Raw genomic sequence first — 14,924 nt, 5'->3', positions numbered from 1 at the left:
CCGCTCTTCTTCATTGTACTTTTCTTTTGCCTTTTCCAAAGTGTCCAACCATGGTACATAGACAGACGACAGAATTATCACAAACTCAGTTCTCTACCACAAACATTACTGAGAATGCCATCTGATCTACGCCATGCCACGTGGCACTGCCTCTGCCTATAACCCATAAGTTGTCAGATCTGAGTAATTCAAGTTCTGGAGACTTCTTGCCAAACCTAACGTTTTTTTTTCCAGCAGCTGTCAGAAACCAGAAAAACTTCCCCCAGAGATCATGCCTCGGCGAGCCTGAGCCTTGGAACAATGTTCATGGATTGAAGCTCCTGCATTGCAAGTAGATCATTCTAAGATCAGAAGTCGAATCTAAAAACAAGAGGAAACCAACCAAACGGACCAGACATAACTCCGCGGGTAGAGAACTAGACCCACAAAAACTCCAGAGATTCCTAGTTTTATGAGAAACCCAATCTTTGTGAGAATGGTTAAATAAGCATATATATATATATATATCTATATGTTACCTGGAGGAGGAGCTTGCATGCGTAAGGGAGCTTCATCGTCGAGATATTCTCACCGTTTTTACATGTTGTGCAAACTCCAGCTTTCAGTTTGTAATTGTAGTATCCCAACAAGCCACAGGCTCTGCAAACCTGCATCATGTTTTCGATCATGAATATAGTGTTGTTCCCCATTCTCAATCTCAATTCATGCTGAAAGACGCCAGTAATATGCATGCATATAAAATTTAGAATATCCAAGAATTTCTTTGTTCATTCAAAGCTCTGCCATACAATGTTAATCAGGTATTATACCACCTATAGTTTTACCAGTTAAGCCATTTTCGAAAACAGAGGCGGAATATTCATTACCTGAACTTCAAAAGGATCGCTAGAAACCATGAGCCGCTCATAAATCAACATGCTAGCTCCATAGGCAATGAGACAATCCCGTTCCATTTCTCCCACTCGTAGCCCTACAACAGCATAAACAAGCAATTAAGAAGAGCACAGTAACTGAATCAAAGTGAAGATTCAAAGTGTGAAGCTCGAACCTCCATTTCTAGCTCTCCCTTCAGTCGGCTGTCTCGTCATCATCACACGGGGTCCACTCCCTCGAGCATGCATTTTGTCCAAGACCTGTTAAATCAAAGTACATAAAAGACCTCATTAACTTATTTTCATGTTCAAGTTAACTAGAATATTACTGCATATCCTCAATATTTAGAAGAAATCAGCTTGCATCTGCCATAATCTCATAAATGCCACAAATTCACCAATTTCAATGTCTGTAGTGGGCATACAAACACCATAGAAACCGGATTATCTATAGTTATAAAATCATCTAGACTCACCATGTGTTTCAATTTCTGATAATATATTGGTCCCATGAAGATGTAAGCTTGCAATGGACAGCCAGTGATACCTGAGTGATTCTCAGACATCAGAAATTGTATAAAGAAAAACCACCAGCATGACTCTCTCTTTAGGTATAGTACAAACAAAGTAGAGAAGCCAACATGAAAGAACTTTTAGATCGACAACAAGTATGGGCTTGTCTTTTTGTTATTTAGACTTAACAGGGTCTTCTCTTATACCATCACCCATTGTTTCGTTCCACCATATTCTAAATCCACTTTATTCCTGACCAAAACTTCCAGTATGGGTTTGTCTTTTTGTTTTTTAATTAGGCTTAATAAGGTCTTCTCTAATACCTTTGATCCATTGTTTCATTCCATCATATTCTAAATTCATTTCATTCCTGACCAAAACTTCCTAGTATTTAAAAGAAATCCACTTATTACATAAACTGAAATGAAAATGCACATATTATTGCAGATGCCGAAGTGTTTGAGGAAGCATAAAGCAGAACCTGAATAAATGAGGTCCTTCCCACTGTAGCTAAATCCGTGCTTGACAAGCGTTTCACTGATCCAATAAAATAATTACAAAGGTTTGAAATGCGGGAAGGTAAGTTGAAAACAGAAGAAGATGCCTTAGATTTGAGGGAAGAAAATACCTTATATTCTCGACCTTGTCTGCATGACCACTCGGCTCTCCAAAAGCACTACCATAATGGAATCTTCCACAAGAAACACCAGCCTTACCTCCAAGAAGCTCTATCATCTTACCTACTGTCATACGACTGTAGCATAGAAAAATGAATGGATTCTTTAGTTTGTCCCAAAAGCTCAAAACATTTGGATCTTCAGATGAAAATCCAGAAACAAGAGCAGTAGTTTAAAAATATTGATCTAGGGAAAATAGCTAGACGTCACAGACCTAATTCCGAATACGTTAACATGCTGTTTTAACAGCCAGAAGATCCCTTACAACAGTGAATAACAGAACCCCCTTCCTTCTCAATGTTGAGTATAGGCCGGCTGAACGATTCATAAACAAACAAAAGAAATTTTATGCAGAACAATTAACTACCTTGGAAACCCATGAGGGTTCATAATCAAATCAGGGCAAATTCCGCGTTCAGAAAATGGAAAATCTTCCTGTTGAACGATTGTCCCACATACACCTTTCTGCCCATGCCTACTGCTGAATTTGTCACCAAGCTGAAACAATAGTACAGCAGAGCCATCATTGAAACTGTACAGAAAAAGTATAATAAGGACAAATGTAAAATTGTATCAAGGAAAACACGTTTTACCTCTGGTCGACGAGTATGCCGAATAAGAAATTTAATGCACATATTATTGTTCCTATCTGAACAAAGAGCGACTCTATCAACTACTTGTGTCTCCCCTTCATGGCCTTTCCAAAATTCTCTGGCTGGACGATAATGGCTTGGAGATCGTATAACAGATAATAGGAATTTGAGTAACAGTCTCAGTAAACAATAAAGCATTCAAGGAAAAAAAAAGGATTCCCTTGTCTAACCTATCAGATAGTGCCATCGGAGATGGAACTGGGCCCCTTGTTTGTATAGGAACTTCTTTGTTAAAATAGATGTCATTTGGTCTGATAATTTCTCCCGGAGTAGCAATTCCATCATCATCCAATATCTTAAAGAAAGAACAATTAGTTAGTAAATGTCACAGTTAAGTCATAGTTTATGCTAACATTTGAGGCCTGCTAAGACAACTTCTGCGAACATTTGAGGCAAAACCGGACTAAATAGTAACTGTTTCTGTAGTGATTCCTTTGAGGCCGTTGTAAGCAGTTAAAACAAACTATATTTAGAAAAGTCTGTTAGAGTCCCACATCGGAAATATGTGGGGATAATTTAGTGTATATAAGACCATGGTCACCCTCTGCCAACAAGCTAGCTTTTGGAGTGAGTTCTATCCATGGATTTTGAGACTTAGTTGGACCTATTATGGATCATTGGGTTCTATCAAATTGGTATCAGAGTCAACCGATCCTCGGACATGCAGACGACGCGGTAGGAGAGGAGCACAAAGGGTGCGTACTCGCCAGTGACCGAGAAGCCGCGAGTGCCGTGGTCGTCGCTATCTAAAGGGGCATTATTGTTAGTCTCACGTACCCATGGGTTTTGAGACTTAGTTGGGCCCATTATGGATGGGTGGGTTCTATCAAAGTCCAATAAGAAACACAGCATAATGTGTGTGTGTTCCCTCCACAAAAACCAGGAAAGACCAAATCCAGATGTGCTAAAGGATCATCTAGCTCAATCCCACTGTATATAAGAGGCTAAAAAAGCATTTTCATAGGTGATGACAGGATAGCCTAATACTGGTATACTTCGACAATGGGTTCCAGAAAACCAGTAAAGAAAAATTGGGAAACCATTTTATGATAGACATCTAGGGCTAGCAGGGAAGGAATTGAAGGCAAACCCTAATAATATGTACTACCTGCATCTTTTCCGCATCATGGCCTGTTTTTTGTGGCCTGAGTATCCTGTCTTGTGTATTGTTCTCATATTTTTGGCTTGTAGCAGAGTACCTATTTCATGAGAAAAAAAAACAGTGCAAAAGCAATAATTACTTTTAGAACACTGTTTTCCCGGATTGGATTTTTCGTGAAAAATGGAAAACCACACATACTTTTTCATAACAATGCAACGGCCAAAACCACGATCCAGGGAAGATTTGTTCATTACTATTGCATCTTCTATATCATATCCGCTATAACTCATCACAGCAACCGTTGCGTTTTGACCAGCTCCAAGCTTATCATATCCAACCTGACAGGAGTGTACTATATTAGTATCATATTGCTCCCAACATCACATAGTAAGAAATGAAGCTAACCAATTCGATGGTCCTTGTTGTCAACAAGGGTCTCTGAGGATACACCAACAGGTAAAGTAATGAGTCCATCCGCGATAACTAAGGATAAACATTTGAATGAAACAAAATCAGTACATCACGAGGAAACAAGATATCTGAATATCAAATAAATGCAATGGAAAAGACGGAAACATAAAACATTTGGACATAAGTGAAATGGCCAACTTAAACGAAGCAAAACATAAGAGATCAAACAGGCCAAATGTGCCAGGTCAAGTAATCAAAACTACAAGGCAGAAGGCTTTGCCTTAATGCACAGAAAAAGGCACTTGCCTGGTTGTATGCAATGTTTCCCATAGCTTGTTTTCCCATAGCACACTGCAAATAATGCAATGTAACCATCATTAAGATGCAAATAAACAGAAAATATAGCAGTCCACTCTCAAACTTCCCACAAACGCAAACCTGGTAAGTATTTCGAGGTGACTGATTATGATGAGGGTAAGGGATAAGTCCAGCAACAACACCCAAGATGGTGAAAGGTTCTATCTCAATGTGGGTTGTGTCGGGTGTAGTTTCGCTTTCATACAAAGCAATCTTCAAAGAGCATAATAGAGCAGTTAAGCAGTTGCCGAATATAATCTCATAATATACGTTAGACTAAAAAAAATAAACAGAGACCGGAACATACCAATGCATTGTTTTCCTCATTGACATCAAGATATTCAATCAAACCATCGCGTATGAAATCATCAAAATTGCGAACTCCATCCTTCAAGAATAGCATTAAAAGAATCAGGCCAGCAACTAATTAACTCGTCAGAAAATTATCATGCATCCTTAATTCCTTTTATGTCTGCACATGTTTAACATCATTACCTGTAACTCCTTCATATGGTATTGCTTAACCCTTGATACTCCCTTGTCAGCTATAACAAGTGGACGACAAACCCGGCCACCATCCGATGCAACATAGACACAGTACTGATGAACATTTCCTCATCGAAAGTCAGTCGACAATATCATTTGAAATTTCACACAAAAAATGAAGAGTAAATCAATAAAAGTTATGTTTAGACTCTAGTAGCAATCATAAAGGGTAGCCCGGTGCACAAAACATCCCCGGAGCGAGGGTCCGAGGAAGGCAGTCTACAGATTGCTCTAGGAAAATTATACTTTCCCTAGCGGAACTCCTGAGTTGCCTTCCTACTTCAAAACCAACAGAAAAGGAGTCTACAGATTGCTCTCAAAATTCACTGCTGTAACCTTCTCTGTTTATTTTTCTAGCCAGAAAAGGATAATACACATTCACCGCCAATGATTATGCACAACAAATATAATATACATGTGGTACTTGGACAAAATCTTAGTGCAATAGGTAAATATGCTTTTGCTGGACGGGCGAATGAACACAACCTATAGGGTATACATGGTGAAATTTAAACTACTAACCATATGGCATACATTGAAAGAAGGGATTACCTGCTTTTCATTTAAGAATACACTAACAAACTCGCCAATTTTCCCAGCTCTCCGCAGTTTTCTGAGTGAATCAGCAAAGAACTGAAACAAAAGAAATTACTGAAGAAGAGGAAAGATATACTGCATTTTACTGCAGAACAATTTCTCAATATTTTCCAAGTACCTGAGGCCTTCCATGTTTTCCAAGTATCAGCCCATTGAATATGACCAAAAATGAATCTGGAGTGTGCAGCTCTTCTGCTGATGATGCTTCCAGGTCCATGACACCCAATTTGTAGCACTGTCGCAAGAAAGTTTATCCAAACATATGATTATTCATTATACTTACACGGATCAATTGAAAAATGCGTCCAAACACCAGATGCCAAGGAGAAGAAATTATCCAACGTGAAAAGCATTAGTTGATATCTTTCTCCAGGCCACAGCGGAAGATGTTTAATGCTAGTGCTAAAATCATAAAATTTAAAAAAATGAAATCAAGACCATACCATAGAAACTAATGGGCCTTCCTCTTCATCTGTAGTGACATGAGTCATTAAAGCCAAGTTTTTTACAAGCCCACATGCTTCACCTTCTGGAGTATCACATGGGCATAGCATGCCCCACTTGTGGAACACATTATAATGGAGTCATTAGAGAAATGCATACTCAAAGCAACCGAAAGTGATATAAGAGTTCACATATCACGTAAAAGCAGTCAGCTATAGGAAAATATACAGTGCTGATGATGACATCCTCACCTGGCTAGGCTGCAAAGATCTAGGCCCGCTTACTTTTCTGGACTTCTCAAATTGTGGTGAAATTCTTGTAACATGCCCCATGCTGCCTATAAAAGACAACCTTTGTAATACCTACATACAAAGATTTCTCATCATGCTACTGCACCATTAAAGGAGGGGCAGACACAAACTAAACAAAGCACAAGAGTACACACACACACACACAGAGAGAGAGAGAGAGAGAGAGAGAGAGAGAGAGAGAGAGAGAGAGACTGACCTGAGACATACCTTTCCTGTGCATCCTGAACCTCTTGATATCAAAGTTTCCCGTTGAAAGGGTTCTCTCTAATCCAAAAGTGATACTATCTCTATTAATATACTGCAAAAATAGCACAAATGAAGACCTAGGGATAGAACTTGATGTGATCCAAAATGAAATAAGCTCTCAATTTAGAGTTGAAAATGCCACAATAACACCTAGTTGGCAAGTACTATTAAGCTTATTGTAACCAGGAAAAAATTTGAAACTACTTTTGTGAAAGATCACACAATAAAAAGAAGACTACATAACAAGTGCCCTCAATGTGATCTTTCACGAAAGTTGTTTCAAATTGTATGATCAAACATATAAAACTAACAACAGGTGTCCTCAATGCAAATTTGGCAAGTACCTAAGCTTACATTGTTCAATGAGAGAATATTTCATTAATAATAAATGCAACACTTGAATAAACAATTAGAAGTAGATCTATACTTACTTGTAAGAAGTCAAACCGGCTAGATCGGCTCATTAAACTCTAGCAATCAAACCCAAACAATTTCATCACTCAATTCAACAAATCCTAGGTTTCCCTAAACATTCATTCAAGAGAGATGAGAGATAATCATGAAGAACAAAATTCCATTCATTGCAAGAGTTTGAAAGCATAAACAAGACACAAGAACATTTCCTCATCGAAAGTCAGTCGACAATATCATTTGAAATTTCACACAAAAAATGAAGAGTAAATCAATAAAAGTTATGTTTAGACTCTAGTAGCAATCATAAAGGGTAGCCCGGTGCACAAAACATCCCCGGAGCGAGGGTCCGAGGAAGGCAGTCTACAGATTGCTCTAGGAAAATTATACTTTCCCTAGCGGAACTCCTGAGTTGCCTTCCTACTTCAAAACCAACAGAAAAGGAGTCTACAGATTGCTCTCAAAATTCACTGCTGTAACCTTCTCTGTTTATTTTTCTAGCCAGAAAAGGATAATACACATTCACCGCCAATGATTATGCACAACAAATATAATATACATGTGGTACTTGGACAAAATCTTAGTGCAATAGGTAAATATGCTTTTGCTGGACGGGCGAATGAACACAACCTATAGGGTATACATGGTGAAATTTAAACTACTAACCATATGGCATACATTGAAAGAAGGGATTACCTGCTTTTCATTTAAGAATACACTAACAAACTCGCCAATTTTCCCAGCTCTCCGCAGTTTTCTGAGTGAATCAGCAAAGAACTGAAACAAAAGAAATTACTGAAGAAGAGGAAAGATATACTGCATTTTACTGCAGAACAATTTCTCAATATTTTCCAAGTACCTGAGGCCTTCCATGTTTTCCAAGTATCAGCCCATTGAATATGACCAAAAATGAATCTGGAGTGTGCAGCTCTTCTGCTGATGATGCTTCCAGGTCCATGACACCCAATTTGTAGCACTGTCGCAAGAAAGTTTATCCAAACATATGATTATTCATTATACTTACACGGATCAATTGAAAAATGCGTCCAAACACCAGATGCCAAGGAGAAGAAATTATCCAACGTGAAAAGCATTAGTTGATATCTTTCTCCAGGCCACAGCGGAAGATGTTTAATGCTAGTGCTAAAATCATAAAATTTAAAAAAATGAAATCAAGACCATACCATAGAAACTAATGGGCCTTCCTCTTCATCTGTAGTGACATGAGTCATTAAAGCCAAGTTTTTTACAAGCCCACATGCTTCACCTTCTGGAGTATCACATGGGCATAGCATGCCCCACTTGTGGAACACATTATAATGGAGTCATTAGAGAAATGCATACTCAAAGCAACCGAAAGTGATATAAGAGTTCACATATCACGTAAAAGCAGTCAGCTATAGGAAAATATACAGTGCTGATGATGACATCCTCACCTGGCTAGGCTGCAAAGATCTAGGCCCGCTTACTTTTCTGGACTTCTCAAATTGTGGTGAAATTCTTGTAACATGCCCCATGCTGCCTATAAAAGACAACCTTTGTAATACCTACATACAAAGATTTCTCATCATGCTACTGCACCATTAAAGGAGGGGCAGACACAAACTAAACAAAGCACAAGAGTACACACACACACACACAGAGAGAGAGAGAGAGAGAGAGAGAGAGAGAGAGAGAGAGAGAGAGACTGACCTGAGTCATACCTTTCCTGTGCATCCTGAACCTCTTGATATCAAAGTTTCCCGTTGAAAGGGTTCTCTCTAATCCAAAAGTGATACTATCTCTATTAATATACTGCAAAAATAGCACAAATGAAGACCTAGGGATAGAACTTGATGTGATCCAAAATGAAATAAGCTCTCAATTTAGAGTTGAAAATGCCACAATAACACCTAGTTGGCAAGTACTATTAAGCTTATTGTAACCAGGAAAAAATTTGAAACTACTTTTGTGAAAGATCACACAATAAAAAGAAGACTACATAACAAGTGCCCTCAATGTGATCTTTCACGAAAGTTGTTTCAAATTGTATGATCAAACATATAAAACTAACAACAGGTGTCCTCAATGCAAATTTGGCAAGTACCTAAGCTTACATTGTTCAATGAGAGAATATTTCATTAATAATAAATGCAACACTTGAATAAACAATTAGAAGTAGATCTATACTTACTTGTAAGAAGTCAAACCGGCTAGATCGGCTAGGTCTTTGTAGAATATTATCAGCGTTTTTCTTTGTCTCACTGATCATTGTCTTGAACAAATCCTGGGGCATCCAAAGAGAAGAAAAATTAGGTAAGACATTGGCAACGGCTTTAAAGCAAAAGTATTGCATTCAGTAATAAGCTTATGAGATACCTCAAAGAGAAGAGAAATCAATTGGCCAGATAACTCCAACCGTTTGTTACCTACATAATCCTACAAGATGAATCACATTTAAGAATATAATGTCACATCAATACAAATATGTCCCAACAAGACTCGCCCTCTTAATTTAAGTCAGAAGATATAATCAATAACAATCAAAATCATGTTCAGGACCTTCAGGTCAACGGTTGAGACCGTAATTGGCTCTTCTAAGGTGTCAGACGTATTTACCAAGAGATTATCGGCATGTTCATCCTTGTTTTTCTTGCCTATGGGTAATCTAATGCATTGTATTTTACATAGCAAATTAAAATTTGATGAGCATCACATCACAATTCTAATCTAAAAACGAAGGTAACCACACATTAAGAGCCAGTAAAGGTATAAATGTACTAAAACCCTATTCAAAGTATAACGAAGCTTACCTTGTCATCCATAGCAAGCCAGTAAAGGTATATATGTACTAAATTCCTGTTCAAAGTATAACGAAGCTTACCTTGTCATCCATAGCATCTTTGTTTAACATAGCCTCAATCATTCGCCTTAACATTATCCCAACATACAAACATTTTGGACGAAAATTGTTGCTGTGCACCTAAGAGAAAGATAACAGCACTGTCAACAGACTCTAAAGTTTGCACGAACTGGAGAACAACAGATACTTACAGGTACATGTGCAAGGAATACATCTCTTAGAATGGATAGAGCCCTCCCTTCCTAATATAGATCAAACAAATAGATAGCGAGAAATTCTCAGTGCCATGAACCTTCTTTAGGCGATGCAAAGAACATGTATTATACATCTGTCTGGGAGGAAGTTATTAGTAAGGTTGAATATAAATAGAACCTTTTCAGCAGGGGGACCATATGATGTCTTCTTCACCTAAGAATTAACAAATACAAGAACATTTCATATTCTTACAGATAGAAAAAAATAAAGTAAAGAAAATCAAAATCTATTGGTCAGATAACATAATTTTGTAGCCTTGTTCCTTTCGTCTTATTGTGTTGATCTATAAATGAACAGCTGCGAGGGTTCGAAGGGGAAAAACCAAGAAATTAAGTTAAGGGGACTAATCCCCAAAAAAATGTCTAATAATCTTCCTTTCAGCAGAAATAGTTCGGAGTCTTCGGACGGATGATAAAATGGTAGTTCTGGTGCGGCAATGAAATGATATTAGTTGTCATATAAAATCAAGTACTTCAAATCATGTATGGCTAGCTTATCCAACCACTAAAATCTTAACAGAAATGTCTATTAAGTGTAAAATATTAAAAATAAGAAACACTGCACCTTTGCCTCAAGATAGTCCAGAGCTTGCTTTCGGGTATTCACACCTTCACTGACACACTCCTGAAATTAAAGGAGAATTCAAGGATATAATATTATGCTTCTCAAATAAGGCTTGCCACATGGCAGAAATAGGCAACAACAAAATGCAAGAAAAATACCAAATTATTTTTTTAGATGTGCAAAAAGTAGTCAACCCAATAACAGGTTCCTTTCTCAGCCATGAATCATTTCATTACTCAGGGCTCATGGTCCTCACCTATAATTTCGAATATTTAATAAGGGAGAAATAAAGAGAAATTTCATTTCTTAATAGCAAACTTTCCAGTTATCAACCTTCATGAATCAAAACTTCAACATTAATTATCAATTTTCTGAATCTCCGAGAACAAGCTTCGAGTATTGGTGCTCATTATTTATGTGAACTCTTTTGCTATGATTACATAGTTGATATTTGATAAAGAACCTAAACCCATGATTACAGGGTTCGACCAACGTATCAAGGCAAAAGAAGACCGATCTTGGGGGTGACCATAAAACTTGCCTCAATAGAAGGTAAGAGTGATGCACTAAAACGAGGATCCCTTCCGACCATCTGTACGATCTCCTGATCGCTCTCCATTCCCATAGCTTTAAGGACAATTATAATAGGAATCTACAATAAAATACATGTTGAGACAACAAAATCCATCACATATGAAATTACGAATAATTAACGAACAGGAAGCATGGAGAAGACATACCTTTTTTACAAATTGGTGAAGAAACAAATAAACCTTCTCCTTCTCCATCTGAATAACTGTCTTGCTTTTCGTTAATTCTGTGCTACTTGTAACAGATGCATTTATGCTGATAATGATAGCAAAATAATCCAGAGACAAATCAGTAAATGGCAAACTGATCATAGATGGAAATTAGATGGATCGACACTTTGGAAACATGATATGATACTATGACTCATGTATAGTTGATACCAGATATATATCAACTGAAACAAACTGTTCTTACGGACTGATAAATATAGCTTGATAGAAAAAAAAAGATTATCTGTCACTGTCATCTCTAGCTACATCAACAATTATGTCTAGGACTTCGCATTCATAAAGAAAAAAACAGTGGAAATTAAACAACAAAAAAAGGAGTCAAGCAGAAGACCTTTCACAAGGACCAAAAAGATTTCAAAGATTACTTACTTCCCTTTTTTGTCTGTATCAATTATAATCCTGTTCTTGGAAAGTTGTTCTTGGATCAAAAGCACCTGAAAATGATAAAAGTAAATACAAAAAAAAAATAGTACCTTTGGTCTTCAAGAAAGAAGGATAGAAACTCAAAGCCAGAAAGTAAAGCAACTAAACTGGCTGGAAAAACAACAACTTGAAAAGAACCAACAAGAACAAGACGTGCTCAGGCTTAACAACGCAAGAGAAATTATTAGCAGATTAATCAAAACCAACTAAGCACGAACAATACAATAATGTACATGAACAGAAATCTATAAGTTTAAAGCTGTCGTACTAATAATTTCTATAGCATCCATAAGATGGTCATGATATATTTGTTACAAGAGACAAGAAAAATCACCTTCTCGGTTCCTTTAATAACAAAATATCCTCCAGGATCAAGAGGGCACTCACCTAGAATCCAAAATTAGAAAAATAAGTATGAAGATAATTTAGAAGCACAATCGAAAATAGGCATTCAATACAAACCCAATCTTGCAAGTTCCTGCTCATCTTTTCCATACAAGACACAACGCTGACTCCGTAACATAATAGGCATCCTTCCTATCATTACATTATCCTGAAAGAAAAAGAATTTCATCTGCAACCTAGATATCATCAATAAGGATAATGTAAAGTATAAAGCTTTCATTTACCCTTTTCACTATGGTCTTCTGGTCATGGCTTCCTTGAACATATTCTACATCAACAAATATCGGAGCGGCATACCTAAAATTTTGTGGAGCCAAGAAGTTCAAATGCATTTAAAACAGACAGAAGAAAAAGACAGCATCGGTTGCAAAGTTCCATAAATCCAACCAAACCATATTTTACAGTATCTGTTTTGCAAAAGTGGTCAGAGGAAACAAAAGTTTCTGACATACGTGAAAAAATCAACTCCCAAGAGACTAGTGATATATTGTAATATGCAAATGGTAGATTCAAATAGAACAGCTACATACGTCATGTCTGCTAATCGGCACATATGGGGATTAATATCTTCAAGAACACCACTGAGTACAACTGAGGGGCCATCAATTTTGACATCTTTAAACCTGCATCAGAAGATGGCTTCCAAATGTTAGTTTAAGAAATCGGAGAACAACCAACAAATATTGCTGACTGTGTCATCTTGTACAAGAGGACCAAGAAAATGGGAGGACAGGGGGACACTTAGTGAGTATAAGTGGATCCAGCAGGAAACAGGACATCACTCAATACAGCATTAAAATGAAATACAAGGGAATTCCATTCTGACCACCGATCAGTGAAAGCCAAAACCAGACAGTTTAGAAATAAGAACAACAATCAGGAGAAAAAGGTGTAACCTGAGGTAAAGTGATGGGTCTACGCTGGAGACAATGAGATTATTTGCACGGACAATCTTTTTTATACCAACATTAACAAAGTAATTGAATGAATCCAAGTGCTGCTTCACAAGTCCTCTCACCTGCAAACAAGACAATTGCCCAATTTTCTGTATAAGATGACACAGTCAGCTATATCTGTTGGTTGCTACTCACGCTGCAATCAGATACAAGTTCAATTACTTGAAAACTCAACAACCCAATGACAAAAGACATCCCCTGGTCGTATAAATCATACATGTAAGCTGTACGCGTATTCTTTAGTACCTTCAAGAACTCGGGAACGAGTTGAAACTTTTCAGCAGTGGACTTAATAGGTGCTGAGAGCTTTTGCTTGTCAATGAACTGGTAGCCAACAACGTCCGAGCTATTTGCACGCAAATAGAAAACAATGCGAAAATGTCAGAATACATAGAGAAACAAAAGCGAAAGATACACATTTGCATTGGACGGGAGCAAAAGAAACCAGCTTTAACAAAAAGAAGCATACTCTAGTTCCTCTCGATTGAGACCCATAACTCCTTACTCGCAATTCAGCTGCCAATTATCTAAAATGCAGCGAGACAAGGATCAAACCCACAAGTTAGTTCACGCTTCTTTACGCACAGTATGCGGGGGTTAAAACACAGCAGAGCATGGAGCAAACGATGATCAAAGAAAAAGAAACGGGTCAAGATGTGAAAAAGAAATCACCAGCCGGGCGGAGGCGCCTATGTCGCGAGATTCCGGCGGCAAGGAGAAGACCAGTCGGCGGAGAAGTAACGGTGGATAGGGAGAGAGAGAAAGTGAGAAACCTAAGGCTATAATATAAGGGAAGCCAAAAGCGCACAGGGAGAACGGTCGGGGAAAGGTTGCGTTTTAGAGACGCAGAACAGGTACCTTTGCGTTTGCGTTTCAAACGCAATTATTGGTATAGAGGGAGAAAGAAGAAAGACGAGGAAGGGGAGAGAGAGAGCTAACCGGTAGTAGTAAGTAAGCGAACGGAGAAGGTGATCTGAATTCAAAACCCGTGCTAGGGTTTTGTAATTTTCTAGATTTGTTACTTCCTATCATTATTTCATTTTCATCCCTCACATTATTCTTCAATTTCACTTTTTACTCAAACTTCAAATCGATCAAAATAAGGATCACTTGGGGGTTGCCCATGTCGGTTGTCATCGGATCCACAAACATTCAAATAATTTTTTATATTTAGTTTTTATAATTTATATTTTTATTTACTATATATAATAATAAAATACAAAGAAAAATCACAGACAAAGTGAGATGGATTTTACTACTATAAATATAAAACTTATGGTGTAATATATATACATATTTATATGTTATTCCCACCATTTCACTATTTTTTTTTTTTACAATTTAGTGTGAACAAATAAAAGAAGACATTTGAGAAAAAAATAAAAATAAAAAGACAAAGGCTCGAGAAACAAGGCAGGTATATATGTATCAATCAACCGGGCTATTCCTGCGGTGAAAGTCTCTTTGCCTTCTCTCTACTTTCTCTTCTTATTCGATTGCTGCCATAGTTTCAGCAGG

At 37.5% G+C, this 14,924-nt stretch overlaps 2 protein-coding genes across 3 annotated transcripts in view; one reads left to right on the top strand and one right to left on the bottom strand.

Moving 5' to 3' along the window:
• Window positions 1-7: 7 nt before the first annotated feature.
• LOC104811399 (DNA-directed RNA polymerase III subunit 2) lies at window positions 8-14,362 on the bottom strand. The gene is made up of 39 exons (XM_010538080.2): window positions 14,079-14,362; window positions 13,876-13,933; window positions 13,653-13,752; window positions 13,347-13,468; window positions 12,981-13,073; window positions 12,675-12,747; window positions 12,508-12,598; window positions 12,380-12,432; window positions 11,992-12,056; window positions 11,542-11,647; window positions 11,343-11,453; window positions 10,802-10,861; window positions 10,355-10,390; window positions 10,174-10,224; window positions 10,004-10,102; window positions 9,499-9,558; window positions 9,314-9,406; window positions 8,833-8,934; window positions 8,577-8,687; window positions 8,325-8,441; window positions 8,000-8,116; window positions 7,837-7,917; window positions 5,081-5,185; window positions 4,893-4,973; window positions 4,667-4,798; window positions 4,535-4,579; window positions 4,223-4,300; window positions 4,016-4,155; window positions 3,824-3,914; window positions 2,886-3,010; window positions 2,656-2,791; window positions 2,430-2,560; window positions 2,014-2,139; window positions 1,867-1,922; window positions 1,349-1,419; window positions 1,049-1,133; window positions 867-970; window positions 519-647; window positions 8-320 (listed from the first exon to the last, which is right to left on the bottom strand). The coding sequence occupies exons 2-39, from the start codon at window positions 13,899-13,901 to the stop codon at window positions 270-272; spliced, it is 3,453 nt and encodes a 1,150-aa protein (XP_010536382.1). The 5' UTR covers window positions 13,902-13,933; window positions 14,079-14,362; the 3' UTR covers window positions 8-269.
• A 488-nt stretch (window positions 14,363-14,850) lies between these two features.
• Window positions 14,851-14,924, top strand: part of LOC104811380 (protein ROOT HAIR DEFECTIVE 3 homolog 2) — a 6,836-nt gene continuing 6,762 nt past the window's right edge. Inside the window, exon 1 of one of the 2 annotated variants that reach the window (XM_010538057.2) lies at window positions 14,851-14,919. The gene's annotated coding sequence lies outside the window, so the exon portion shown is untranslated. The remainder of the gene's footprint in view (window positions 14,920-14,924) is intronic. The other variant, XM_010538049.2, reaches the window with a different exon arrangement.

The sequence above is a fragment of the Tarenaya hassleriana genome, unplaced genomic scaffold (assembly GCF_000463585.1).
Source record: "Tarenaya hassleriana unplaced genomic scaffold, ASM46358v1 Cleome1, whole genome shotgun sequence".
In the NCBI taxonomy this organism is placed as follows: domain Eukaryota; kingdom Viridiplantae; phylum Streptophyta; class Magnoliopsida; order Brassicales; family Cleomaceae; genus Tarenaya; species Tarenaya hassleriana.
This window is presented reverse-complemented; position numbering and strand designations above follow the sequence as displayed.